Source organism: Chinchilla lanigera, unplaced genomic scaffold (assembly GCF_000276665.1).
Source record: "Chinchilla lanigera isolate Chin_1 unplaced genomic scaffold, ChiLan1.0 scaffold00022, whole genome shotgun sequence".
In the NCBI taxonomy this organism is placed as follows: Eukaryota; Metazoa; Chordata; class Mammalia; order Rodentia; family Chinchillidae; genus Chinchilla; species Chinchilla lanigera.
In genome coordinates, this window is record NW_004955423.1 from 26020662 (window position 1) to 26046620 (window position 25959).

The 25959-nt window shown below is 49.6% G+C and overlaps 1 protein-coding gene across 4 annotated transcripts in view; it reads right to left on the bottom strand.

Moving 5' to 3' along the window:
• Positions 1-8460: 8460 nt before the first annotated feature.
• The window catches only part of Ror1 (receptor tyrosine kinase-like orphan receptor 1), a 245547-nt gene continuing 228048 nt past the window's right edge, over positions 8461-25959 (bottom strand). For 3 of the 4 annotated variants that reach the window (XM_013514431.1, XM_013514432.1, XM_013514429.1), the window contains exons 8-10: positions 25117-25328; positions 12943-13038; positions 8461-12168 (exon numbers count right to left, since the gene is read on the bottom strand). In XM_013514431.1, the coding sequence (XP_013369885.1) occupies positions 10744-12168; positions 12943-13038; positions 25117-25328 (1733 nt within the window). In that variant the 3' untranslated portion in view covers positions 8461-10743. The remainder of the gene's footprint in view (positions 12169-12942; positions 13039-25116; positions 25329-25959) is intronic. The other variant, XM_005385320.2, reaches the window with a different exon arrangement.

Here is a 25959-nt window from a genome sequence, read left to right on the forward strand (position 1 = left end):
AAGCCATATTAACAGAAAGAATATGGTACTATAGAGCTATATACGAAAGGAATTAAAGTCAGTATAGTACAGGGACATCTTGTACCCATGTTTATTGTAACACAATTTGTAGTGGCCAAGATATGGAACCAGCCTAGGGCCCATCAGTAGCTGAATATGTGTCATGGTTTGGATGTAGATGTCCCCCCAAAACCTCATGGGGTCAGAGATAGGGGTTGTGGAGGGTGACTGAATCATGAGGGTAACACAGCTGACTTGCTACTAGGGGGTAGGGCATAGTGGAATGGGGAGACTGGGGGTGTGGTCTGGAAGGGTTTAGCTCTTCCCCTAGCTCCTCCTTTTCTGCTTCCTGTGCACCATGACTTGAGCAGCTTTCTTACACCAGACCCCTCTGCCCTGTCGTTTATGCCTTGGGGCCAGGTGACTATGGATTGAACCTTCTACCCTGTGAGTCCAGATAAACCTCCTCTCCTTTAAGCTGTGGGTGTCAGGTATTTTGTACCAGTGATGAGAAAGTAATTAAGACAAGTAAATAAAGAAAATGTGTATGTGTACATAGTGAAGTATTATTCAGCCATTAAAAAGAACACAATTTTGTCATGTGAAGAAAATTGGATCCATCTGGAGAACATTGTGTTGGAAACAATACGCCAGACTCAGAATGGTAAATGTCACATGTTCTCCATAATATATGGAATCTAAATGGGAGACATTATTGGACAAGAGGAAGGGGACAGAGGGCATAAGGAGATGAGCAAAGTTCATTATAGGAACTGAATCCCCCAAAATGCCAAACTGGGAGGACAGTGAGGCAGTGGAGGATGATGGGAGGGAAAAGATTAAAGTATGATAGGAGCATGTCCAAATCTGCCAAAAGGTCGCACATAAAAATAAATTTTAAAAAGTATTACATATAATTTACTACCCCTATTTATATATAAATAAAAAATAAAGAATACACACAATTTAAAAACATCAAAATGTACACCCTAGGTGTGTGTAGCCTGTCTTCTCTTTCAGATGATGCATTTATTAAGAACGATCTCTGATTTCTGCAACTTATGAATTTATAATACCCTGTATGTTTCTCCAAAATACCAACTAGTAAATACTTTTTTTGCATTGACTTTTAGTACTTTTATACTTTTAAGCAGGATTAGATTTAATTAAATCCTTGTTACAGTTTAAAAGAAGAATATTTAATATAACAACCATAGTTAATTTCATATCACCTTTTTGAAATTCTGTATTGTTTTTATTTTTTTTGCGTTGTTTTGTTTGTCTTTGTTAATTTGTTTTTGTTCTTTTCTCCTTGAAATAAAAAAATTAAAAGAGGAGAGGTTTAGTTTGGCTTACAGATTCCTGAGGGTTCAGTCCATGGTTAGCTTGCTCAAAGCAGGACGACATGGTGGAAGAACCCAGGCAAAGGAGAGCTGCTCTCGTCATGGTGACCAGGCAGCAGAGAGAGCAGGAAAGAACTGGGCAGGGAGATGAACCCTTCCAGGTCCTACTGCCAGTGACCCAACAGCATGTCAGCTGCAGTGCTCCCATGATCTAATTGCCTTCCAAGCATTTGAGGCTTTGGAGCCCATTTTATGTCTAAACTACAATGATCTCATTACTTTTGGGGGCTTGTGCTCATAATCATTCCTTCTGAAAGGAAGACTAGAGGTTTGAAAAGACAGATGTTGCATTGTACTTTCATGGTACATGGAATTCTAAGATAATCTCCAGAATCTGTAACCCTTGTATAATTCCAGGGAATACAATGTGGTTTGTTCCTGATATATCGTGCATTTGCCTTTGAGATTTTCCAGGGTGAGCCTGATCTAATCAGATAACCCTTAAATGGGCTTGGGCTCTTCCTGAAGCCAGTGATTCCAAGTGTGGGAGCCATTCCAGGTGAGGGAGATTCCTGCTCTGCCTTTGAAAATGGAAGGGGTCACATAAACCTCTCCTTCTACACAGTAGAGAATGAGGGTAGCTTCTAGGAGCTCAAAGAGATCCCTGGTAGATAGCAACAGAAATCAGAGCCTGAGTCCCACATTCACCAGGAACTGAGTTCTGTCACAACCACAAGAGCTTGGAAGGGGACCTAAATTCCAAGTCCAAACAGCCAAGTCCTGGTGAGATCCCAGCAGAGAATCCAACCCAGCTTTTACCTGATGACAGAAATAGGGGACTCAGATGTGGGTACTATGTGAAGATGCTACGTTTTTGGTACAGGGTAAAGTTCCCTTATCTGCGGTGCTCTGGAGACCAGAAATGTTTCAGAGTTTGGATTTTTTTTGGGGTTGGAATATTTACATAGACTCTGCTGGTTGAGCATCCCTGCCCCAAAACTCTGAAATCTCAAATGCTCTAAAATGTGAAACTGTGTGAGCTTCAGGTTGGTACTTGTAATGTTTGATACACCGTGTCAACTTGAGAAGTTTAGAAGTTTAACTGAGTGACTCAGCAGGGGGCCGGGATCCTCACTTTGTAAACATCCCAGAGCCTGTGCAAAAGCAGGGCACGGAGATGGTGTGAGTGCTACACTAGCCCCAGGGAGGGTAGCTTGCTTGCAATATAGGGGAGGAAAAGAGGCTTGCTTCCCCGCTGTTGCTTATGTTGCATTTTCTGTCTTCTGGTGCCTTGGACTGTTGCCCCTCACCATGTCACCTTGCTTTGGAGCTGGCTGATTACAGACTGAAACCTCCACACACTGAGAGCTAGATAAACCTTTCCTTCCTTAATTTTGGGTGTCCGGTATTTCATCCCAACAACGAGAAAAAAGTAACTAAGACAGTACTCAAGACAGCTCAAATTCAGCAGCATTTGGGATTTCAGATTCTCGGATTAAGGATGTTCAGCCTGTACTTTGTTATGCAGAAGTTGATAACTAATATACCTTCTTACCCGGGGTGCCGAGCTACTGATCAAGAGAGGCCATGTGCCAAAAGGTGGGCCCCTTACTGAGGTTGGTTTAGCCTGCTCTAGGGCCACAAGAAGTGGAAAGCAGGTAATCCAGACTGAGTTCTGACTGGAGACAGAGTCGGGATAATTGTGGGTGAGGGATCTTTAAAATTGAAGACCAAACTAAGGCCACATGCAAATATTCATCATCGGAGGTGAGCAGAGCAACCAACAGTGTGATTATTTCACATTTGTGATGCTGCTGGCATTGTCTCCAGATTTCAAGCCAGCCTCCCCGCCCCCTCTTTTTAAAAAGCATTCTCTCCCTCAGGACTCAGACAGATGTTTTCATTTTACTTAAACTGAAAGACTATTTTCCTCCTCTGCCAGGAACATGTACCAGTACAAAGTGCTAACCGCGTTTGGATTTGAACCCCCATCCTCAAGAGCAACAGGAGGCGGAAGTTCACGCCGTGTCAGCTCAGCTGTGAGAAGTGTTTTAAATCACACTTTGACGTACATTACGCTGTTAACTAGACAACGAAGGCCAGCACACATGCTTCTAGTGCCTCCAAATCACATGATCTCCTCTTTGTCTGGGACAGCTTTTGATGTGCGTTCCCGATATTGGGTTTCTCTGCTTTTAATAATCTTATATTCCTTCCTCAATATAAATGTCATGAACATGCTGAATGCTAATCTTCCAAGATCAAATAGGGAGAAAGAGGTGGGCAGCATAGTCTGGTGACTTGAATTCCTGAAATTTCTGTTTGAAAACCTTGATTTTCACTTATGAAAGCCTCTGCTCAAGAAGCCTGTCTCCTCTATTTAAAGTGGAAACTGTCTGCTGCCTCACATTTCAGAATATTGTTAATTACAGAATAATTAGTCCTCTGCCTTAGGGACGGGAGACACAGGAGCTACTTAGTCCGTGTTTCTGGCTGAATCTGTGTCACGGGACACAGAAGCCCTGAGACCGATGGACGTTGGCCTTCATGGCCCCTCTCTGCTGCAGCTAGGTGACCCACAGCCCTGCTGGGCCTGAGACAAAGGATATTTCGGCGCTAAAACTGGGGCAGCCCCTGGCCAACTGGCCCATTTTCATGTTTGCTTGGGTACCAAGGGCCTTTTGGGGGAACTGGGTGATGCCTTGATAAGCACTGTTTCCCTGTTCACAGGCCCCTGACTTGTTTTCTGTGGCAGGCAAGTGCCTGGATTCTCACTGCTAAAGTATAAGAAGTGGTGCTCAGAATGCTAGGTGAGGACCCCAGGGGGCCTGGGATGAAGAATGCAGGCCACCTGGGTCTTCCCCGGACTGCAGTGTCTGACAAGAATCGGGACCCCTTCTTTGCCGTAGGGTGTGCAAAAGTGTGATCTTCCAGCGCCTGCGCACGCGTCATTTTAACACGCCTTTTCCTGTGTGCTGTTACCCCGCAGTACTCCAGAAACGCAGTGTGGTGGGAGGGGCTCTGGGGCCCAGCTGGCTTGGAGGGAGAGTGGGACAGCCCACGGTTTGGGGTTGGTTTAGGGGTACATCCCCAGGCGGTTTCAACTTAGCACTTGGTCTGAAGGGAAATTATAGAAGTTACTGAGCCACCCCATGTCTTTGGCACCAGGATGCCTGTTCCCTGTCGGGCATACTTGTGAATAATAGAATATCCTATGCTCTGTTTACTGCATTAGAAAATAGTGCATCTCTTTATAAAAACTGAATAGCAGTGTTGCCACTTTCTGGGCAGCTCCCATGGACCAGGTATCGCTGGTGTATTTATATATATGCTCATTCAGTGCTGGTGCCACTTCTGGAGGATTGGTGTTACTGAAAAATTGTAATGATTGCGTAGACTACATTTTCTGAGAATTGGTGTCAGTGCACTTCTCTAGTTAGAATTGATTAGCTATTTAAATCTCATAACACTTATGAAAAAGACGCTTGTGAAAAATGTTTTTAAAGCCAGGCATGGTGGTACATGCCTTTAACTCCAGCACTTTGGGAGGCTGAAGCAGGAGGATCATGAGTTCCACCGCAGCTGTGGGCAATTTAGTGAGACCCTGTCTCACAATAAAAAATAAAAGGGTCTGGGGTTGTAGCTCAGTGAGGAGGCTCTGAATTCAAGTCCCAGTGCAGAAAAAAAAAGAAAGAATAAATAATTATTATTAGTTTCCGTGCTGGGTCTGAACTGAGAGCCTCCAGCACAGGAAGCACATGCTTTACCACTGAATCCCGCCGGAGTCGGAACCCCAGCCCACATCTGGCGGAGAAGGGAAGAGAAGGCCTGACTCGGCTCAGGTGCGGCGGGGTACAAAACCACGCAGCTCCCTACCCAGCTCCGGGGAGGGCGCTGGGGACACGGGTTGTGGGAGGGTGGGGAATCTGGAGGAGCTATTTTATTTGTTTTATTTCGGTGGTAAAAAGGCGGAGCCCAGGCCGTGCGGGTGAGCAAAGAGCACAGGTCGGGAAGTCACGGACGCCTCCCTCACGGTGAGGCTCCCGCGTTACTTTGTCTCCCCAGGCAGCTGTGTCGGCTTTTGGAGCCATTCTCCGCCACGAACCTGCACGGTGGCTCCTGAAGGGGCGCCCCCGCCAGGCCGGGCCTCACCTGCGCGGCGGCAGCGCCTGCGTGACAGCGACCAGGCGCACTAGTCACGCGCTCCCCGAGGCCCAAGCCCAGAGGCTCCGTGTTTCAGCGGCCCGGGCTGCCCAGGATCACCTTGAGCTCCCGGTCCAGGGCGCCTTGCCCTGGACTAAGTGTCCAGGGCTCCTTGGCCTCCGCGGAAATGGACCTCAGGCGCGATTGTGTTGAGCTGGGAAATAAACCGCCTCGCTCCTCTCCGCATCCTTGCGCCTCCGCATCTCTAACCTCACGCTTCCGCGTTGCCGTGTGAGCTGCTGGCTGAGAACAAAAGCTCTATAAATTAAGAGGAGTATGAGCTTCACCCCAGCCTGCCGGGCCCCTCTGCTGGCCTGCCCAGGGCCTCCAGGCCTGCACCGAGGGGCTCCCAGCCACCCAGGGACTGATGGACTGCAGCTGCCCGGGACAGCAGCCCACGCCGCAGGAAAGGGCGTCTGCAACTGGTCTTGTGTCCCAGAGCACAGAGCAGGAGGGAGGCCCGCAGCAGCCTCCCGCTCCGGACTGTCTGCCCCGCAGCTCCCAGCGGGTGACTCCGGAAGGCGGCACCGAGGGAATGCTCTCCACTTTGTCCACTGTCAGTGCAAGAGTCAAAAAGGTGCATGAAGGAACCAGCAGTGGATGTGGTGCTCACACCTGTAATCCCAGGCCTGGGAGGCTGAGGCAGGAGGACCTGACTTCAAGGTAAGCCTGGACGACAAGGCGAGATCCTGCCTCAGAAAACAAACAGCTGCTTTGAGCTTGTTCTTCTAAAGGGAAAAGCTTTCAGCCGATATCCAAGAACGCGGGTCTTGGATAAACTAGAATAGGTGCATTCACGATTAAGGCTGGGCATAGTTGGTCTGCGCCCCCAGCCTGTGCTGTCTGTTGTCTAGTCAATGGAACAACAAAGGAAAAATATAACCAAAGTCGAACATGATTGTTTTCAGAGCCAGCTTCTAAAACTTGATTTTTTTAAAGGAGAATAAAGGGGCTAAAATGTTATTTTTACATGCTTATATGTGTACTACATTATTAAGGATGTAATGACTACCCACCTCCACCCTGTGCCTTTTAGTTTCTGTTTTCCTGTTGCCGGGACAAAATACCCGACACCTGCAGTTTACAGGAGAGGTCTATTTGATTCAGAGTTGCAGAAGGTTCAGTCCATGGTCTGTGGCTCCATGGCAGAAAGGTCGGCTGGAGGCAGAGGACAGCTGCTCACCCCATGGCAGCCAGGAAGCAGGGAGAGAAGGGAAGAACCAGGGCGAGAGATCTATCCTCCAAAGGCTCCTACTTAGGGACCCACTTCCTACAACCTGGCCCCACCTTTTAATGGCAACTTTGGCTAGGAATTCATCCACGGAGGGATACACGAATGAAAGCAGCACCCTCAGGATCCAGTCACCTTCCTCAAACTCCACTCTGAACATCAGACTCGGGGGGGGGGGGCATTTCAGATCTAAGTCAGAACAGAGTGGTTGCATGGTTCCTGACCTTTGGAGTGATCAGAATCACCTGGAGGGTTGTTAAAACACAGATTGCTGGGTCTCACCCACTGAGTTTCTTCTTTGAGGTGGGGCTGGACTGTTTGGGTTTCTGACAAGCTCCTGGGTGGTGCTGCTGAACCCCACTTGAGAAATCTCGATAGGCCTCATCTTTGAAGGTGAATGGATAACAGAACTCCTCTTCATTCAGTACCTACAGCGGGGCAGTGCCCGGAGCTTAAAGATGCGGGTGGTTAAGGAAAGAAAGCAACGAAGGCACTCAGGATGAAGGGCTGGGGGACGGCTGGAGGGGCCAGAGGCACAAGAAGAGGGGGTGGATCGGGGCTGGTTCAGGGGAGAGGAGAAGTCCAGCCCCACATGGGCCTCACCGCCACGGCAAGTGATTCTTTGAGTTGGATCGCTGAGGTGGTGACAGGCACTGTCCCGGAAACAGATGGATAGACCCTGAAGGTTTTATTGCACTTCCTTCTGTGCGGAACTGCAGAAATGGACACGTTCTTTGAACTTTCATAATCATACTCATTGTTGCTTGATGGTGTGTATGAACTGCCAGATGGGACACTCTTTCTTTCGGGTAAGAAGGTCATAAAGATAAGCTGTGACAATGAAATGGCCGCATTTCTTTCATTTTATCAATATGGTTGGGATCTAAATGGGACAGGCTTTTCCTCTTTAGAATCTTAAAACATGAGTTTTGATGTCTAAGATCATCTGCAAACATCAAGGCCGAAAAGGATGCAACTCTCTTCTCATTCCCAATTTGTTACATCCATGGGTTGCAATCATTCAGTATATGATATTGATTTTAAAAATTTCAAACTTGCCATATACATGTAGATAGTATGTGGTCATGAAATCACTGGGATTCTTCCTCTATATATGGTCATTAGCAAAAGAATGCTATTTTATTTTCCAAGTGCTGGGGATCGAACCCAGGACCTTGTCCATGCTAACAAGAACTCTACCACCGAGCTACACCCTGAGCCTCCCAAGTCTGTTTTAAAAGACTGCTCAAAAAGATCATTTCAGTGAAGTCAGACAGAATGGGAATTGCAATTTCTCTTTCCACAGCATGTCAGCCATTACGAGAAATAATATTAAAATTCCCAAATACTTGTATGAGAGCAATATTCAGGAAATAATATTTTATAGTAAACATGTTGAATAAACAGCAGCATAAAATACTCAGTTTTAATATCACCTCTGGTGTGTGAAGTACAAATGCATATCTCCTCAACATAAATTAGCCTCTTTGTCATTACAATTCCAAGCTTGCTTACTTGAAATGCCCATAATAACAAATCAAACTTAAGTAATCTCGTGAGTAAGTGCATGCAGTGAAAACAAAGGAAAGATATGGCAGAGGGAGATAGCTAATTACTGCCATTATATACTTGAAGAAAATCTAAACTGGGTTAAAAACAAAGGAAACAAGGAAACAGACCGGATATAAAAATGCAGAGATATATTTTCACTTCTGTGATACAAACCATAAACATAGTTTTGTGCAAAAAAAAAAAAAAAGAATCTGAAAAATAAAGTCATCTTACAAAACATTGTCAACAAAGCAAAAGATATTTTTTCAGTCTGTGAAAAAAATACTATTTAATACAAAGGGACTGTGCCTTGCAGTATCACAGTGCTGTTAGAAAATACATTATTACAAGTGGTTCTGAAATTTAGTTTGCTTACCTCAATGATCTTAGTTATTACAAACTGTTTAAAAATAAATGTTATAGTTCTTTATAAAAAACTAACTTGAATTTATTTTTTAACCATGAGAATGTTTTTCCAGAGAAGTATTTTACTGGCTCACGGAATGCTAATTTCCCTTTAAGGGACTCCTAGAAAAACTCAGATTCACTGAAATTGTGTTTACTTAAAATAATAAATATTCTTGGAAAACAATTGATTGTCATATGATAAACAAAATTGTGGTTTGAAGCTTCATCATTAAACAGTTGCATAGCAACAAAAGGATTCAAATATTCTCCTTTTCCTAAAGTTAAGAAATATAACGTCTGAATCAGCTTATTCATGCCACAAAAATATGTCTCAATTTATCACCCAGTAAATCTGAACGTAGCCAATTCTTCCGAGTTCACAGTACCTATAAGTTCATGTTTGTTGTTTGAAGACTCAGGTTTGGGAAAGTTGCAGCACATTTTGGTAAACAGACTGCCCTGACTTTTTGGTGTTGATTGTATTCTTAAAAAATGGAAACACGAAGGTATTTCTAATTCTTTTATATTCTGCTCACAAGATATACCCAGGAAGTACTTTGCATCCTGTCTCTTTATGTCTCTTACAGCTTTAAAATAAAAATGAGACCAGGGGATGCTATTCTTAGAATAAAGGAGTTATTTTTTTAACAAGAGAGAAATCAAATATAAAATTCCTTTCTATATAGAACTTGAAACCCATAAGAATTCTTGGCCAAAGATGGTGGCGGATAGATGCCAGGAGAGGCACATTTGATGCCTCCCTCTAAGAAGGCAAAAAGAATCATATTGATTGTTTACTGGCTTAAAGAATTCAAGAATTCAGTTCTCGGTAGCCTTTGAAATTAGAACCCAGGTGTAATTTGGTGGAAATACAGTAATGTTTGGCAAAATAGGGTACCCTGTCTTTGGATTCCAACTACCTATGAGTAAATCGTGATGATTCTTGGGGCCGGAATAAAATCTGTGAATATTTCTAGCATAGAATAAAAAAAAGCGAGAGACTGATGCTGGTGACTGGTGCCCTCGCCGGGCTCCCCGCTGTCTGGGGCGGTGGACAGTACCACCTGACACCCGAGTGCTGGTCATCACAGCTGCACATCTGTTCTCATCTGCAGCTGCGGTGCTATCTCTCAATGTTACTGCTCCTGGGAAGCACCGTGGATCCGTCCCCCATGGGGACCCTTGTTTCTGTCCCAGGGTGCCTATCTAGGCTGAGGGACCGTTTCTCCTGAAGGCGCCTCCTTTGCTGCTTCATGAGTAGCTCAGCAATGTGAACAGTCCATCAGCAATCAATTCCGCATCCCCTCCAGCCGTGTTTGGGTCCTGGGCCCTGTGTCATTCACGGGCTTATGTAAACGCATAGTGACAAGGGACAGTGTGGGAAAGCCTTCATGATCAGCAGAGGAGGTCTCCAAAGAGGCAAACACTGAGCCCCCAAGGAGCCCCCAAGAAGCCCCGCTACGGAGGAGGCTCAGGTGCATGGGACACTTGCGCTATGGCTCATTTCCACCCCAGATTTCAACCTTGGTTTACTGTTTCCTCATTGCTTCTGAACTTGGCTTCCATACAACATGCAGAGTCCACACTGGATCAGTACCATTCCCGAACATTTGTCCTGAAGAAGGGACAACAGGTAGACAATGCCACGGTCTATACATTTCAGGGAGAGGGCAGACATGGCAAGGCATAGACACACAGTGCCGGCGACTTGCTTGTTTGATTTGAGCTTGCTCACAAGTGTCTTCCTCTTTGCTGGTCTGAGGTTTCCAGTACTCGAAACCACATGTCGCAACCCCATGCCCTGTCGCACACCCCAGGGGGCGCCGATCCCAGGAGGCGTTTTCCTGGCGAGTGCCTGTCCTGCTCGGTAAGACACAGCTAGACTTCACAGAAGGTACTTGTTGCAATGTCTGCTAAATGAGAACCTTAATAAAAACATTTGAATATAAATCTTTTCTACGGCTTCCTAGTTTGTCCTGCGTACCACATTTACAAAGTTAGAACCCTTTACAGTTCTGCGGAAATCATAGACTCGCTGTGCCCGTGCATGTTGGTGTCTCCCAGCAGAGACGGTTGCTTGGAGTCTATTTTATAGGGTTTTTGAGATTTGTTGCCGAAAACTGTGATGCCCATCCCACCGGGATGGCTGGGGATGGACATGTGCGGCAGCAGAGGGATGTTGGCTTCCTGATTGGATCCCGAGGAGGGCAGGCTGGTCACGTGGCCGGTGCTGGTGGAGCCGCTGGCACTGCTGGGGGACCGGCTCTTGGGAGGGGGGCAGTGCTGGATCACCCTGGGGGGCCCTGTTGGCTGGTAGTGGGCAGCCGGAAAGGCTGCGTATCCAGGAGGTATCGGGTACCCGTTGATGGGGATGAAGTGCTGGTTCTGAGGTATTGGAGGGCCGAGGAAGCCAGCGATCTGGCCCTGCGGGATGCCCTGGCCAGGGAACATGTAATTGGGAAATCGGGGGTTGCTGAGATTGCTCACAGGGCTGGCGCTGAGGGAGGTTGTCTGCGTGGTGGCATTTCCCCCCGAAGGTGTGGTGGAGCTGGTGTGACTGGACAGCCCTTCCCAGGACCGGAGTCGGACATGGATATCTTTGAATCTCGGTCTCCGGGAGGGAATCTCATTCCAGCACTCAGTCATGAGGCTGTACATCCTGGGCGGGCAGTCCTCCGAGCATGGCAAGAGCTGCCCTTTGCGCACCATCTCGATCACTTCCTGGTTGCTGAACCCATAGTAGGGTTGGAGTCCAAAGCTGAAGATCTCCCACAAGACAACTCCGAAGGACCAGATATCGGAATCAGAAGAGAATTTGCCATACATGATGGCCTCGGGGGGCATCCAGCGAATGGGCAGCAAAGACTTACTCTGCACCCGGTAGTAATCAGCGGAGTAAATCTCTCTGGAGAGCCCAAGGTCCGAGATCTTGACGTGCAGCTGCTCCCCGATGAGGATGTTGCGGGCGGCGAGGTCCTTGTGCACGAAGAAGTGGCTAGACAGGTATTCCATGCCCGCGGCAATCTGGATAGCGATGTGCAGGAAATCTCCGTGGTCCAGGCTGGACTTCACGGTACCATCCTCATCACTGCTGCAGCCGACGTCGGAGTGCGGGGACCGCATAATGAGGAACTCGTGCAGGTCGCCCTGGTTCGTGTACTCGAAGAGCATGCACACGGGCTGCTCCTGGGTGACGGCGCCCAGCAGGCACACGATGTTCGGGTGGTGCAGCTCTGCCAGCAGCGAGGCTTCCTGCTGGAATTCCGTCCACTGCTGCGGGTTGTTACAGTCCTTCAAGGTCTTGATGGCCACCAGCTGGGCGTGGTCCATGCCCGGGAGGTAGAGGTGACCCTTGTAGATCTTCCCGAGGACACACTCACCCAACTCCTCCATAAAACGCACAGCGGACAGCGGCAGCTCCTTCGCCTTGCTCTGGAGGAAAGGAAGGGAAAATGTGGGTTAAAACATCTCCTAAGTCAAGACATCTCGGCCTCTGAAAGGAGGGGGAGCCCACAGGAAAACGTTCTATAAATAGATCAAAAGCTTGGGCTGAAACTAATGGTGATGTGTTTCTTTAAATTTCCAGCAAAGTAAATCTTAACCGATCATTATAGTTTTGTTTGTCATAGCAAAAGATTAGAAATAACCTAAATGTGCCCTAGAGGAGACTGATTAAATAAATTATGGTGGAGCTAGTGACTAGCACATTTCTTACAGTCGTGAAAAAAGTGAGGACGTTTACTGTGTAGTGCCACAGAAAGTTCTTCAATCCTATTGCTCCATTAAAGACAAAAAGTGGGCTGGGGATTTAGCTCAGCGGCAAAAGCGCCTGCCTGGCAAGCGCAAGGTCGTGAGTTCGGTTCCCGGTACCGGAGGAAAAAAAAAAAAAAGACAAAAAGCAAAGGAATGGTTCGTGCCGGCAGCTACCGTTCTGAAAAGGAGACAAATAGTGAGTACATTTCTATTTCTTTCTATGAAGAGTGCAGGAGAGGATCCTCGGGGGAGGGAGGCCGTGTTTACTGAGTATGGGATTTTCACCTCACGCTCTTTTTTAGACTTCAAAATTTCTGAACCAGGGAAATGATCTCTCAATTAAAAAAACTGAATAATTAAATATAAAAGCATCTGGCCAGTCTACTCATCTGACTAACCAGAAATTTCTTTTTCAGCAACTGTGGGCCTATCCAGTAGTCTTCCTTTGCTTACCGGGTCTGGGCCTGCTTCTCCCCTTCCTGCTGGGGGTGGAACCCAAGGCCTCCTGCATGCTGAGGAAGTGCTCTGACGCTGGGCTCCGCCCCAGGCCTGGGGTGCGCACAGGAAAGGGGAATGAGAAAGGTTATCAAGTAAACAGTCTTGCCTGCTTCTCTTGCAGCACTCAGATGGTTACCTTTACTGGCAAGAGTAACCCAAGGTGACTTTTTCCCCTTGCATGAAGATAAGGGCTGTTATAGTTAGATCTAGATGTCCCCCCAAACCATGGCTTCCTAGGTGGGGCCTGTGGGAGGTGGCTGGGTCGTGGGAGCTGACAGCTGACTTGCTGTGAGGAGCCGGGGCCTGGCTGAAAGGGGTGGGTCACTGTGGGCTGCCCTGGAAGGGTTCACCTCCCCACTCCTCCTTTCTGTCCACACTTCCTGTCTGCCATGTGGTGAGCTGCTCTCCCCGGCCAGGCCATGGAGCCAGCTGGCTGAAACTTGACACAAAATAGACCTCTCCTCTTTTAAGTTGCGGGTGTTGCGTAGTTTGTTCCAGCAGCCAGAAAGAGAGTAGACAAGCGATTTCAGTCATAATGTTTGCTAAGGGTGCAGGTGAGCCCATTGATGTAGTCATCATTTGGACAGGATGGTGGGCGTTACTTTCTGACTTGAACAGAATCCCTAGGTTTTGGATGACAGAGAGGGTAAGAGACTGGTACTAAAACTTGTTTTGGGAAAACGGGAATTAGGAAATAAACTCTTGCAATATTAGACTGACTTCATGTGGAGCTAGAAGCACCAGCCTCTTCTCCCCCATTGCTTGAGATTAACCTACGCACAGTACAGTGTAATTCAAACCAAGTGAGCTTTGAACTCACACAAATCTGGGTTTGCATTTTTGGACTGCTGTTTCCTGTTAGTAATAGTTCATACTCCACAGCACCATGCGCCAAGCACTTAGCAGACCTTCACTCACTAACAACCCCTTGCAGCAGGTCTTGTTCATTAGCTGCCGACCTTGGGTGACTTTCCCTGCCTATGTCCACGTCTATGCAATCCTATAATGACCGCCTCACACGGCTGTAGTAGGAAATAAATACAACGCTGTGTAAAAGTAATGTCCGCCCACCCAGAGCTCTTTAAATCATTTTTCTTATCCTTATGAGGGAAGTAGTCAAGAAAGTGGAGTAAATGCAAATGATTTATGTTGTCAGCCCTCAGTAGCTCTAGAGTCTTATATAATTCCTTGTGTTTTCAGAGATCGTGTTTAAGTGTCTTCCTTAGATAATTCCTTGTGTTTTCAGAGATCGTGTTTAAGTGTCTTCCTTAGATAATTCCTTGTGTTTTCAGAGACCGTGTTTAAGTGTCTTCCTGTCAGCCTGTCTCTGTTCCCCTGTAGTTCTCAGATGCTGCTGTTTCTGAAAAACCCTACAAAGTGAAGGAGGATTAGTGTGGAGCCTGGAGTGCGAGCAGCTGAGCGGCCTCGGCCTGCTCCTCAGAGGCTGCTGGCAGGGCGGATGGAGGTGAGGCTGCGGGAGCAGACCCGGAAGCGAGGATCCGGAGCTGCAGGCCCCGCGGTGGGGAAAGGAGGGAGGAAGGGGTGGGCGCGACACGACCCAGGCCCCGGGAGCTGGCCGCATTCCTGCCACCGAAGTAAGCAAGCTGGTTCTCTTAGGTTCCTTTCTGGAAGAAAAACTCTTTCTTTCGCTTTTGCCATTTTATAGATGGAGGAAGAGGCTAAGAAGGATGGTGGAGAATGTTCATGGTGCTAAAAAGCTGCTGTGGCATCTGCAAGACATCTGTCTCGGCCACGCAGTTTCAGAGGAGCCCACTGCAGCCTGCTGGCCAGTGCACCCGCTGGACACACATGCAGCGTTTGACGCTCAGCCCGGGCGACACCACACAGGACCAAGAGCCCCCTGTGCAGCGCCTGGTGGAACCACGACCGCACGACGTGCGAGGAGGAGGCACTGATTTCAGTGTGTCTGGTATCTCACCAACAGCCACAGGCCGCAGAGCGCTGCACAGGGCCGCAGCTCGCCTCCAGCCTGGACACAGAGGGAGGACTGGTTTTCTAGGGCTATGCAAAGCCACATTTCCCCCCAGAGCGCCTCAAAAACAAATTCAGGGGTCTGCTTTGGAAGGAAGTAGGGAAAGCCCACAGATGGCAGATTGCGCGAAAACCGCTCCTCCAAACACCTGTGTGGCAGCCGGCAGGGGAAACGCCCGGGAAAAATGACCCGTGGCTGTGTTTGGGGAAAACCGTTTACACAGTGATTCTCATTTTTTAAATGCTCAAGTTACTTGGCACAAATGAGTCTTAACTATAGAGCCATTTTCAAATTTTACATAAATCCTGAACTAGTTAAAAAATAATAAAGACCCTTAAAGAAGCAGTCAGGAGATGGTGAGGTGGCGGCAGGAAGCTCGCTGCATTGCTGAGGAACAGATGGTTTACATTACGCAACCCTTAGGCTGAACTTGTTTAGGTCTGGCATATTGTAAATTATATTTCAGTAATGAAAGTGAAATGACCTCCGCTTGACCCCGAGCGGGGTCTGTCTGGTGGAGCCAGCGGAGTGGGGAACCATGAAAGAAAATGAAGTCATAAAGTTTTGGCAGTTCAATTTGGGCTCATTTCGAGTTAAGGGGTTATAAATCTGTTTAGTTTTCGTTTGACAAGTATTTGTCACACAGGGATGTACAAAATGTAAAGAAGTGTAAAATACACAGGAGGCCCAGGGCCAAAATAAACCGAGTACAAAGGAGCGAGGGGATGAGCCGCCCGGCTCCTATCTCTCCATCACCCCTTCCATTAGCCGAATGACAAGATGGGCCCGGCTTATCCTACGCTGGAAGGCAATTAAGTACCTTAAAGCTGAACCAGGCTTTCGGTTGAAATGTTAACATCGTTACTTCTCAGAGTAAACACACATCGGCCTCACTGGGGCTTTAGAAATTATATAATTTTTGTCGGGGGAGGGGGACAGATAAAGGTTGATGTGGAAGCTGATACGCTGGGTGAAGCTGGCGGAGCCTCTTCCCTTGGAAATCTCTGGACAGCAACCGCGTCAGGATTGGACGAGGCTCGGTGCTGCCGGCCGGGGTGTGGCAGCGCAGGCAGCAGGAGCAAGCCCCGGCTGAGGTGGGCACCGGGTGCGAGTGGGTGGCCTATCTCCCACCGCTCCACTTTAGATAGGGCAGTGGGGAGCCGTTGGTCCAATTTTTAAATATGGCAGTGAATACAGATGCATAAAGAAATCCCATTTGCCCCAGCTATTCCCCTTCTAGGCATCTTCCCGAAGGAGTTAACGACATCGTCTTACAGGGATTCATGCACACCCATGTTCATAGCAGCACAACTCAAAATAGCTAAATCTCAGAAGCAGCCTCTGTGTCCATCAGCACATAAACAGATAAAGAAAATGTGGTATTTACACACCATGGAGTACTACTCTGCCATAAAGAAGGATAAAGTTCAGTCATCTGTAGGAAAATGAATGCATTTTGAGACCATGATGTCAGGTGAAATTAATCAGACACACACGCTTAGATATCACGTGGCTTCTCCTACATGAGAAACTCGAAGTATGAATAAATTACAGAGCAAAATAAAAGCTACAGAAAACAGGGAGGGAGATCTTTTATAAAATGGAGGACCAAGAGAAGGAAAGGGAGGGGAAGGGGAGGGGAAACCCACAAAGATGTGTCACACACCCGCGCCATCTCCACACGAGGGTGTGACCGTGGCACACTGCAAATGCACACTAATAGAAATGAAAACGAAAGGAAGGAGGCCAGCGCAGTGACCTCGGCTTTGACCCTCCCCACGGCAGCCACCCTCGGGTGACAAGACCTGGAGGGGTCCTCCTGGAGGGGGAGCTCGCTCCAAACTGCGATTCCCAGCTCACTTGGAGAGGAGACGAGTGGGGACTTGGTGATGGCCACAACACCTGTGAGCAGCTCCAAGCCAGCTCTGTGACCTTCACCTTGTCCTTTGGGGAGGACAGTTCTACCGTGAGTGCCCCTGGCCGCAGCCTCGAGGATGAGAAGCAGAGCCCCATGAGGGTGGAGCGTGGACGGTAGGCACGCAGGAAGGCCCGAAGGCTCCGCTCACTGTCAGCAGTGGGTATAGAGTGTCAGCCACTCAGGGATGGATCAGTTCCCACTTCGGATGACCAGGGTGACCGTGGCCTTTCACACATCTCCGAGGCAGGCCTGAGATTCTCCCTGTGGGACAGCCGGTGAGGGGGTGCTGACCTGGAGACTCCGCTGGGAAAGCCGCTGGAATACGGGGATGGCCTTCCGAACCAGACTTGGCTAGCAATCTGAGTCCTTCACCAGAAACACCAGGAACGACCACGGTGTGTCTGAAGAACCCAGCTGAGCTATCGCTATTCTAACACAGGTGGAGGAAACATTTTGCTCGAAAAGATGCTTTGAATATGCAGGTGGAAGAAAAGTGCCAGAATCAGTTAATGGGTTTAATTTAAAGCTCTGAAATATAAATCTTTAAACTGGCTTGGTGGTGCCTGCCTATAACCCCAGCTACTCAGGAGGCTGAGGCAGGAATATCACAGATTCAAGCCAGCCTGAGCAACTCAGCACTTACCAAGTGAGGACCCTGGCTCAAAATACAAAGGGGTGGGAACATTGCTCAGGGCTCCCTGGATTCGATCCCTAGTACCACACACAAAACTCTCTGTAACAGGAGTCATGCCATCAGTTTGTTCTGTTTTCTTGTAGACCCACCATTTAGAATTTACCTGAGCAGCTGGTCGCATCAGCCAGTCAACTGATCGGGTTCCTGCTCCCTACCGGAGAGTATTCGCGCAGACACCGCGGAAGCGTCCTGCGGGAGCGCAGCGCTCCCGCCCTGGTGTCTGTGACCTGAGCTGACTGATACACACCATGTGCTGTGTGCTGAGACCACCGCTCTGCCTGAGGAGTGTGCTCTGCGTGCTAATGTGTGGGCTGCACATGCTTTGCATATAGCAATGCCTGTCCTCCCCGCCACAGAGCCATGAGACGGTCCTCTGACCGACTCCAGTCTGCAGCTGGAGAACCCCCGGGATGCAACAGTCAGTGTCCCCAGCAGGTCGGGCTCACTTCAGACCCCAGAGCTGGCCTGGCCCCGCCCCGCTGAGTTTCCGTGCGCGGTCCGAGTTAAGCGCCCCGAGCACTCGCCCGTCCAGTCCTCATCACAGTCCTCCGAGTCTCACCACGACCTCCCCATTTTAGGATGGAAACAGTAAGTCACGGCCAAGTACTTCACCTAGAAAAACGGAACTGCAAAGTGGCGATGGCAAGATTCCAACCTGAGTGTGTCCGGCCCCAAAGCTGGAGCACGTTTGGGAGGAGACACGGGGGCTCGCCGGACCCTCGAAGCGTTCCCCCGTAGGAGCCTGAGGACGGCAGATGTGAAGCGGGATGTCCCGCCGGAGGACTCCCGGTGTCTGAGCCGGCTCTGCGGCTGACCCTGCTGTCTCCCAGGCTGTGGGGTGGGTGACAAGGGCCCGCACCGGCGCCCTCTTCCGGACCCGTCCATGGAGCCTTCCGGCGTGACATTTCATCGCATGTGGACTTGGCTGTTCCCACGAACCTGCTGGGCTCCAAAGCGGTTTCCCTTTCTTGTGCATTTTACTGGTTCTTAGGTAAACAGTGTTAGATTTGCAAAACAATCCACTCTCGCCAACGGAAATGACCCCATTTTAAAAGCTAAGAAGCCGCAGCCACGTCACTCGGGGAGGGAGGTTATGGACGTGCTCAGAGGCTCCCGCAGAACGGAGGCCTGCTGGCGCGCGATCCGACTCTGGAGGGACTTCCAGCCCGCGTTTTGCCGCTGTTGCTCAGCGCTCAGCTGCACTGTGGAAGTGATTTCACTTCTGAAGCATTTCTGTGCCGCAGAGTGCAGCTTTCTGAGAGTCGGTCTGGATGTCTGGCGGTGACCACGGTTGATTCTGCGGTGGCGTTACTTGAAATGTGGACGGGCGAGGTTCTCTTCTGCTTGGAAACAGACCCAACAGATGCCAGTAATTCTGGTGCCAGCCTGACCATCCTGCTCTCCTAACGGGCCCCTAAGTTTCAGCCAGCCCGGAAAACCAGGCAGGAGAGCGACACAGATGTCCCCAGGCTCTTGATCTGGGAAGACCTGGATTCAGGTTTTGGTTCTGCCTCTTAGCAGCTGTCAGTCTTTGGGTAAATCTTAAAGCCTCTGTTTTTTCACCAACATCCCCTCCCCGCCCAATCAGGCTCAGATCGGTACTTGCTCCCCAGGGCTACGATGAAGATTCTACTGAGATAAGACAGCTGTAGCTCAGTGATGAAGTACTGCGCCCCATTATCAGATGCACTTAGTTCCTTGTTTTCCTCAAGAGTGAAGTTTCCATAGGCCTAGTTTGAGCCGAGGCTAGTTATATTCTGGACGCCTTCCCAGCCATTGTGGCCGCACCCTCTCCACCCTGGTGGATTTTAGCAGGGTGTGTGCAGTGTGTGGCTAGGGAATTTACGCTAACAGGAGGGACCCAAGGAGTACCGGAGCTGTCCAAAGCGCTGCGAGTGAATCCTGGCTGTCCCCATCCCAGTTCATGCGGTGGGCCACTGGACTTAGAGCTTCCTGGTTACCCCACCTTGTCCTGGACTCAGCGGTGGCTTCATTGGATTTATACTCATCATCATAACAAAACCAAGAGCCATTTCCAGCCCTGAGCACCTGGGAGATGCCAGACAGGCGAGCACAAGGTGGCAGAAGTTTCCCTTCCAAGGGCCGTTCTCATCCTTTCTGTGCAGCTGGGAGAATAAGGGTTCAGAAGAGTGAAGAGAGTTATTTGCCTAGGATCTCACAGTCAGCAGACAATGACGCCAAGATTTGTAATCCTATCTCTCTGCCTCTAAATCCCAGCTCTTTGAAGATAATCAGAGTACCTCCTGGGGATAAAAAGAAAAATGTGGCTGCAGAGGTCAGTTAGGCTGGGAGGGTGGGGGCTCAGGGCACTGGGACGAATTTTATAACTTGAGATTAGCCCTTTAGGCTGGGAAATGCTTACACTCATGTGGTGGAGAGAGAGACTGACCAACATTAGCACTGTCCGCAGGGAATTAAAAGTCAGCGGTGGAAACCGAGAGAGGGCGACAGTGAGGAAAGCGAAGGAGAACGTGTTCAGGACGGTGTAAGGACGGCAAATACTCCCGAGCATCAAAGCCGAGGAGGACTCCGGGAAGGTCCCGGATTAAATGACACTGTCGGTGATTCCCAGAGGTGCAGGCCATGATGGTGTGAGCGTGGAGCTCTGGAGACGCTGGCTCCAAGGGAAGAGAGGAAAAGTGGCGGGGCTGGGTCACTCAGAAGCGTCGTGAGGCCTGGCAAGGACGGGTGTGCGGGAGGGCAGCCAGGGAGGGCGGGGGGCGCATGCTGCTGGCCAAAGGGACCGGAGAAGCCCAGGAACTCAGCAACCGTGTTGGCTTGGAAGGAAAAGGAGATGCTCTGCCTGGGAGTGAAGAAACAGGGACCTGGCAAGAGCTGGGGATACTGCGAGAATAAGCGGGGCCGGCAGCTGCAGGACACAAGCACACCCCGGATCTCACGCTCGCCGGCTCTGCACACTGGCCAGGACCTGCAGGCGTGCCACGGCTCCTCAGCCTCCGCTGCTCCTGCAAGTCCTGGGGCTCCTGCACGCCGGCCTCCCTGTGCCCGCCCCCAGGAGGTGGGACAGGGCGCACCCTGTACGGGAAGGGAGACTCCGCCCTTTCCCTCCCTGCAACCCCAACTTGCATCCTTTCACCCCTGAGGGCTTGGGGAGGTGGAGGCAGAGGAAGGAGGGACCGAGGAAGAGTGAGACAGGAGGGGAGTTAGCCTTCCAGGCTCCTCTGCGAGGGCTCCCTTTCCCCAGGACTGCACACACACACACACACACACACATACACACACACACACACACACACACACACACACACACGCACGCATGCACACACACACACACACACACACGCACACACACACCAGCTGTAAAATGCACAGTACAATCTCAAAACCTCCTGCCTCTCAGGCACAGGATCCTAGAGGAGTAAACAGCTTGAAATCTTTTGCTGATCAAAATAAAAGGAAAATAAACAAACAGCCCTTGCGACGCCAAATGCCAACCTCCTTCCCTGAGCAGCTGAGCAAATGCAGCAGCGCAAGGCGGGCTGGCCTCTCGGAGTCCGCGGGGGAGCGGGGAGGCGGCCCCAGGCCTGGAGGGGACATCAGCTACAATGTCTCCACCTCCCCATCTGCCTTCCCTCTCTGGTCCACCGCTCCCCACCCCCCCCCGAAGCCTCCCTGCCGATGGGGACCCGAGCCGGCCCTGTCTGCCAGGCCGGCTGTGGCCACCTATCGTCTGGCGGGGTATCGCCTTCTAATCTCCCGGAGCTGCCTGCTCTTAATCCCAGCGCTCAGGAGAGCACCGGCAGCTCCGCAGGCGAAGAGAGCTGGAAACAGCTAGTTTAAGCCCCGGAGGACACATGCATGTGGATAAATTGAGCCTGAGTCCCTGAATTTTGAAAAATAAGGGTAAGGCGAGGGCAGACCAGCTCCTGCTCTTCATCCCCAGAACCTTTTCAGCTGAAACTCCTTTCAGTCTTGCTCTGGAGAAGTGTTCTTTTCAGGGTTCTCCCTGCCTTTCTTCCTGTGTGTGTCTCTCCTTTCAGGTTTATTGGTACACGTACTGTTCATGTGGCGGTGACCTTTCAGAGCAGTTTTAGGGATGAGCTGTTTACATCTAGGAACTTTCTGTAAGGCCTCCGAAGCTCTTTGTGCCTTTTCCAGGAAAGGCACTCGGAAAGAACCAAAACAAACAACCGAAGAGCTCTGACTCGATCAGAGCCAAATCTCTCAGGAGAAAAAGGGAGAAGAAAAGCTGGCGGCTGTTTTTGTTGCTTCCTTCTTCCTCCCCCAACGCACGCAAAGCCTGGAGCCGTTCCTGTGCCCGGCCCGGCTCAGAAGGGGCTCTCGGGCTCTGTGAGGCCGGGCGGCAGTTGGACACGGTGCGATTGTGTAAGGCTCACTTCTGAAGCAAGCCAGAAACCAGGACAGCGACGTCTGCTTCGCCAGGGCTCTGGGAAAACTCAGGCCGGTGAATTTGACGTTTGTCTCTTTGGCCACGGAGGACAGAGCGCTGCCATTAGTCCCAGGGCTGGGGTACATCACTCAGGCACAACGGTGACTGTTTCCAAGCCTTACAGTGTGCTCAGAAGCCCCACAGGCCTGTGGTCCTGGCACAGCCGGAATGACCAAAGCTGACCAAAAGCAATCTGCCCCTTTCTACAGAATTTACTCTGTGAAAACATTACTGGGGGTCAGCAAGAGCAAGGGTTTTTTAGGGTCGAAAACCCTATGTTTGGATTCTAGATCCATCCGTCAGCACCTCTTTGACCTTGAACAAGGCAGTCTGTCGGATTTCAGTCTCCCCGGCTGCACAGCAGTGACGCTGGTAGCTACCAGATAGAACAGCTGGGAGAATTAAGTGAGGCAACGGGTGGAACAGTCCCTGGAGTCATACTTGGCAATTTGTATGAATCAATGTATGTTTGTTTTCTCTACGTAAGCCCAAAGCTGAGTGCTTCATCTGCAACGCTGTAAATTCACATCTCCATGCCGCTGGAATGTCAAGTGCCACAAAGAGAACAACGGAGGGAAGGCAAGGGGAAGGCCAACTACGATACCGACCCCTTCCCCGCGGAAGGGCTCGTCCGTGGCTCCCGCCACAGCAGGGAGAAGCCCATCCGTGGAACGGGGGCTACTACCCAGAACGCCTGCTGTGCCCCTCTGAGCGGGGTCTGCCCGGCCTGGGGTCCTCAGCACTGAGTGACAGCAGTGGCAGGCGGGACCTTGGACAGTGACACCTGCTGCCTGGGAAGCCGCCGGCCAGGGGATGCTCAGGGCACGGAGGTGCCAGCTCCAGGACGTGCACTAAGACGAACCCTTGTAGCAGCAGTGGGCAGTAAGGATTTCGTGGGACGGGCCACAAAATGCTACGGTGTTGTACGAGACCCAGGCACAACATGGGCAACCAAAATGAATGGACACTTCTCAGAAGAAGTGCAAGTGGCACATAAGCATGTGAAAAAATGCTCATCATCATTGGCCATCAGAGAAATGCAAATTAAAACTACACTGAGAGCCACTATGGAAATCGGTGTGGATATTCCTCAAAAGACTAAAAATGAAGGTTCCAGTTGGCACAGCTCTCCCACTTCTAGGCATCTTCCCAAAAAAGTTACAATCATCACAGTACAGTGACACATGCCCACCATGTTTATAGCAGCACAATTTAGAGTAGCTAGATCTTGGAAATGGCATATATGTCCATCAACAGGTGGATGAGTAAGGAAAGTGTGGTATTCATACACAGTGGAGTACTACTCTGCCATAAAGAAGGATACTCTTGAGGCATCTGTAGGTAAATGGATGCGGCCTGAGAACACAGAGTTAAGTGAAGCAAGCCAGACACACAAGCTCAAATATTGCATCGTTTCTCTTATGTGGAAAACACAAATAAAGAACAAAACAGAACAGAGATAAATAAAAAATAGGGATAAGTGCAAATACTTTCCCATAGTGCAAATTCCAATGTATATGTCAATTGGTTCCCTTTATATTATTAGTTGATCTTAGTTCATTGAAAAGGAAGATTTCTTTTATGCTTTTTTTGGTAAGAGTCTTTTTGGTTTATGTCTTGTACTCTGAGTAGCTACTCTGAGGATAATGATACACAGTATAATAACTATTGTTATTTTCTTATTATTTGATTATGAAATTTTATTTTACATTTCCATAAAATAGAAAATAGTCAAAAATTCCACTGTGCATGCACACCAGCTTGCTAGAAGCTAAGACACCAGAAGTCTGAGGTCCACCTCTATCCCCTCCCGGCCCACTGTGCGGCCTCTGTGACCTTCAGGGTGGGTAGGGCTTTTTTATGGCAAATATTCACACTTGGCAAGACAGCAGTGATTTTGCTTGAGACAAAATATTCGCAAATGACCTTTTACCATTTAAACAAACCCTAAAACTTCATGAACAAATACGACTTTTTATAATAGCAAAACTATTTTCAAGACCTAAATTTAAATAAAAGTCTGAATAGCAAAGCAAAACAAAATAAGACGGGGACCAAGAATTGCAATTATGCAGTTTCACTTAACAGGCAAAAGGATCTGTTCATTTGAACACGAAGATGTTTTTATCCTAAAATTTTACTACGTGGACCAAAAGAATAACATGGCCCTGAGCTCAGACAGACAACAGATACTCGTTAAGTGGTCGGTGCCCTGAGCTGGACCAGGAAGAAAAGCTGGGTTGTGGAAGAACTATGGAGCATTTAAATACAGCTCTTTGCTCGGAGCTGGGGCCTGACCCGCCGGCCTTCCCTGGGAGCCTCTGCCCATCCAGCTCCTGGAGGTAGCAGGGCTCACTCAGAGGAAGGGCAGTGACCCCAGACCCCTTGCCAGGACCCCGGGTGACCCGAGTGTTGACAGATATGGATGAGAAGCAGAAGCAAAGGGGGCTGATTTAGTGCAGAGCAGGGAGGGCTGGACCGGCCATCCCCAGCAGCACACAGAGGCTGCTGCCGGACAGCCCGCTCCTAAAATAGTCTTAGACGTAACAGGGTGGGGTTTAAGTTAGGCATAAAAAGGACTTTTTAATTGTGGCTTTATATTTACATAATATGTGCAAAACTAAAATTTCCTATCTCAACCCTTTTTAATGACAGACTCCTTTTAACAACTAAGTGCACACTGCTGTGAAGTAAGAAAGATTTCTTCAGAGTGAAGTTTGTAGAAATGTTGGGGCTCCCTCTTTCAGACTGGTAGGAAGATATGGGCTTCTCTTCTTTGAAATTTTAAAATGTAGCCTGCATTCTGGGCCCGAAGGCCTGGGCCAAGGTGGCCCCTAAGGGTCCCTTGTGGCCCCAAACCGCACAGCAGGGGTAGTCAGGCCGGCCCAGCCCTGCTGCCACACTCAGGGAAGCATGCTTGGGCTGCCGCAGGCAAAGGCACAGAAACGCAGTGAGTCTCTGCCTCTGCCAGCAACGGACCCCCGTGCTGTCAAACTCTGACGCTACCTGGATGGAGTTCATCCTCGTGAGGGTTACAGCGTGCGGCTTTCACCGAGGCCCCGGGATAAACAGCTGCGCACGGCTGGCCTTACCTTGGGCTTATACGCGTTCAGCATGGACATCTCCACGTTCTGGCCCCTGACGTGTTTCGGTTGCCTCTGGACTGGCGGTGACGACGACTTCTGGTTGTTGCGACAGACACAGATGAAGAAGAAGAGGAACGCGATGGCCAGGGGAATGGCCACACTCGGCACCAGGATGTACAGGATCTCCATTTTATTCTTCTCCTTGGAGTCTTTCGAGTCTGGGTGCAGAAAAGAGAAGAGTCAGAGTCACACTTGCTGCACAGTTTAAAACGAACAAGCTCTGCTCTCCTGGACACACAGACCCGCCATGAGCGAAAGGGAATCCGCGGCGCATTACACTGTTTCCACCACACCGCGACAGAAGTTACTAAAGTTTAAAAGTTTGAAGTTCAAATGTTTAAAAATTGCCCAGGGCCATGATAAAGATTTGGGGGGGCAAGGACCCCCCCATGTTGCCTCTCTTGAGCAGCAGACCCTCATTTCTCTGACACCTTCAGAGTTAAATACCAGGTGAACACATTGCACACCCCGGGAGCCTTCCCAGGACCACAGGGCTGTTCCTCCACCAGCACCACACTGAGAGCCCTGCCCCGGCCCTGGCTGGTGGGGAATCACAGGGCGGCCTGAATCTTCCAGAGTCAGCATCACTACAGCCTCCCGACTTGTCTCTCAAAAGCCACTGGCCTGAGAATGTGGGGGTCTGAGGTCAGTTCAGCCTTGGAGGGGTTGGGTGACCCCAAAAACAAATCATTCCTGTCTCAGCCTCATGTCTTCTCAGCTGCAGAAGTGGAAGGAATGCTGTGGATGGTGTGTACAATTCCCTCCAGCACAGAAGCGCTGTATAACTTG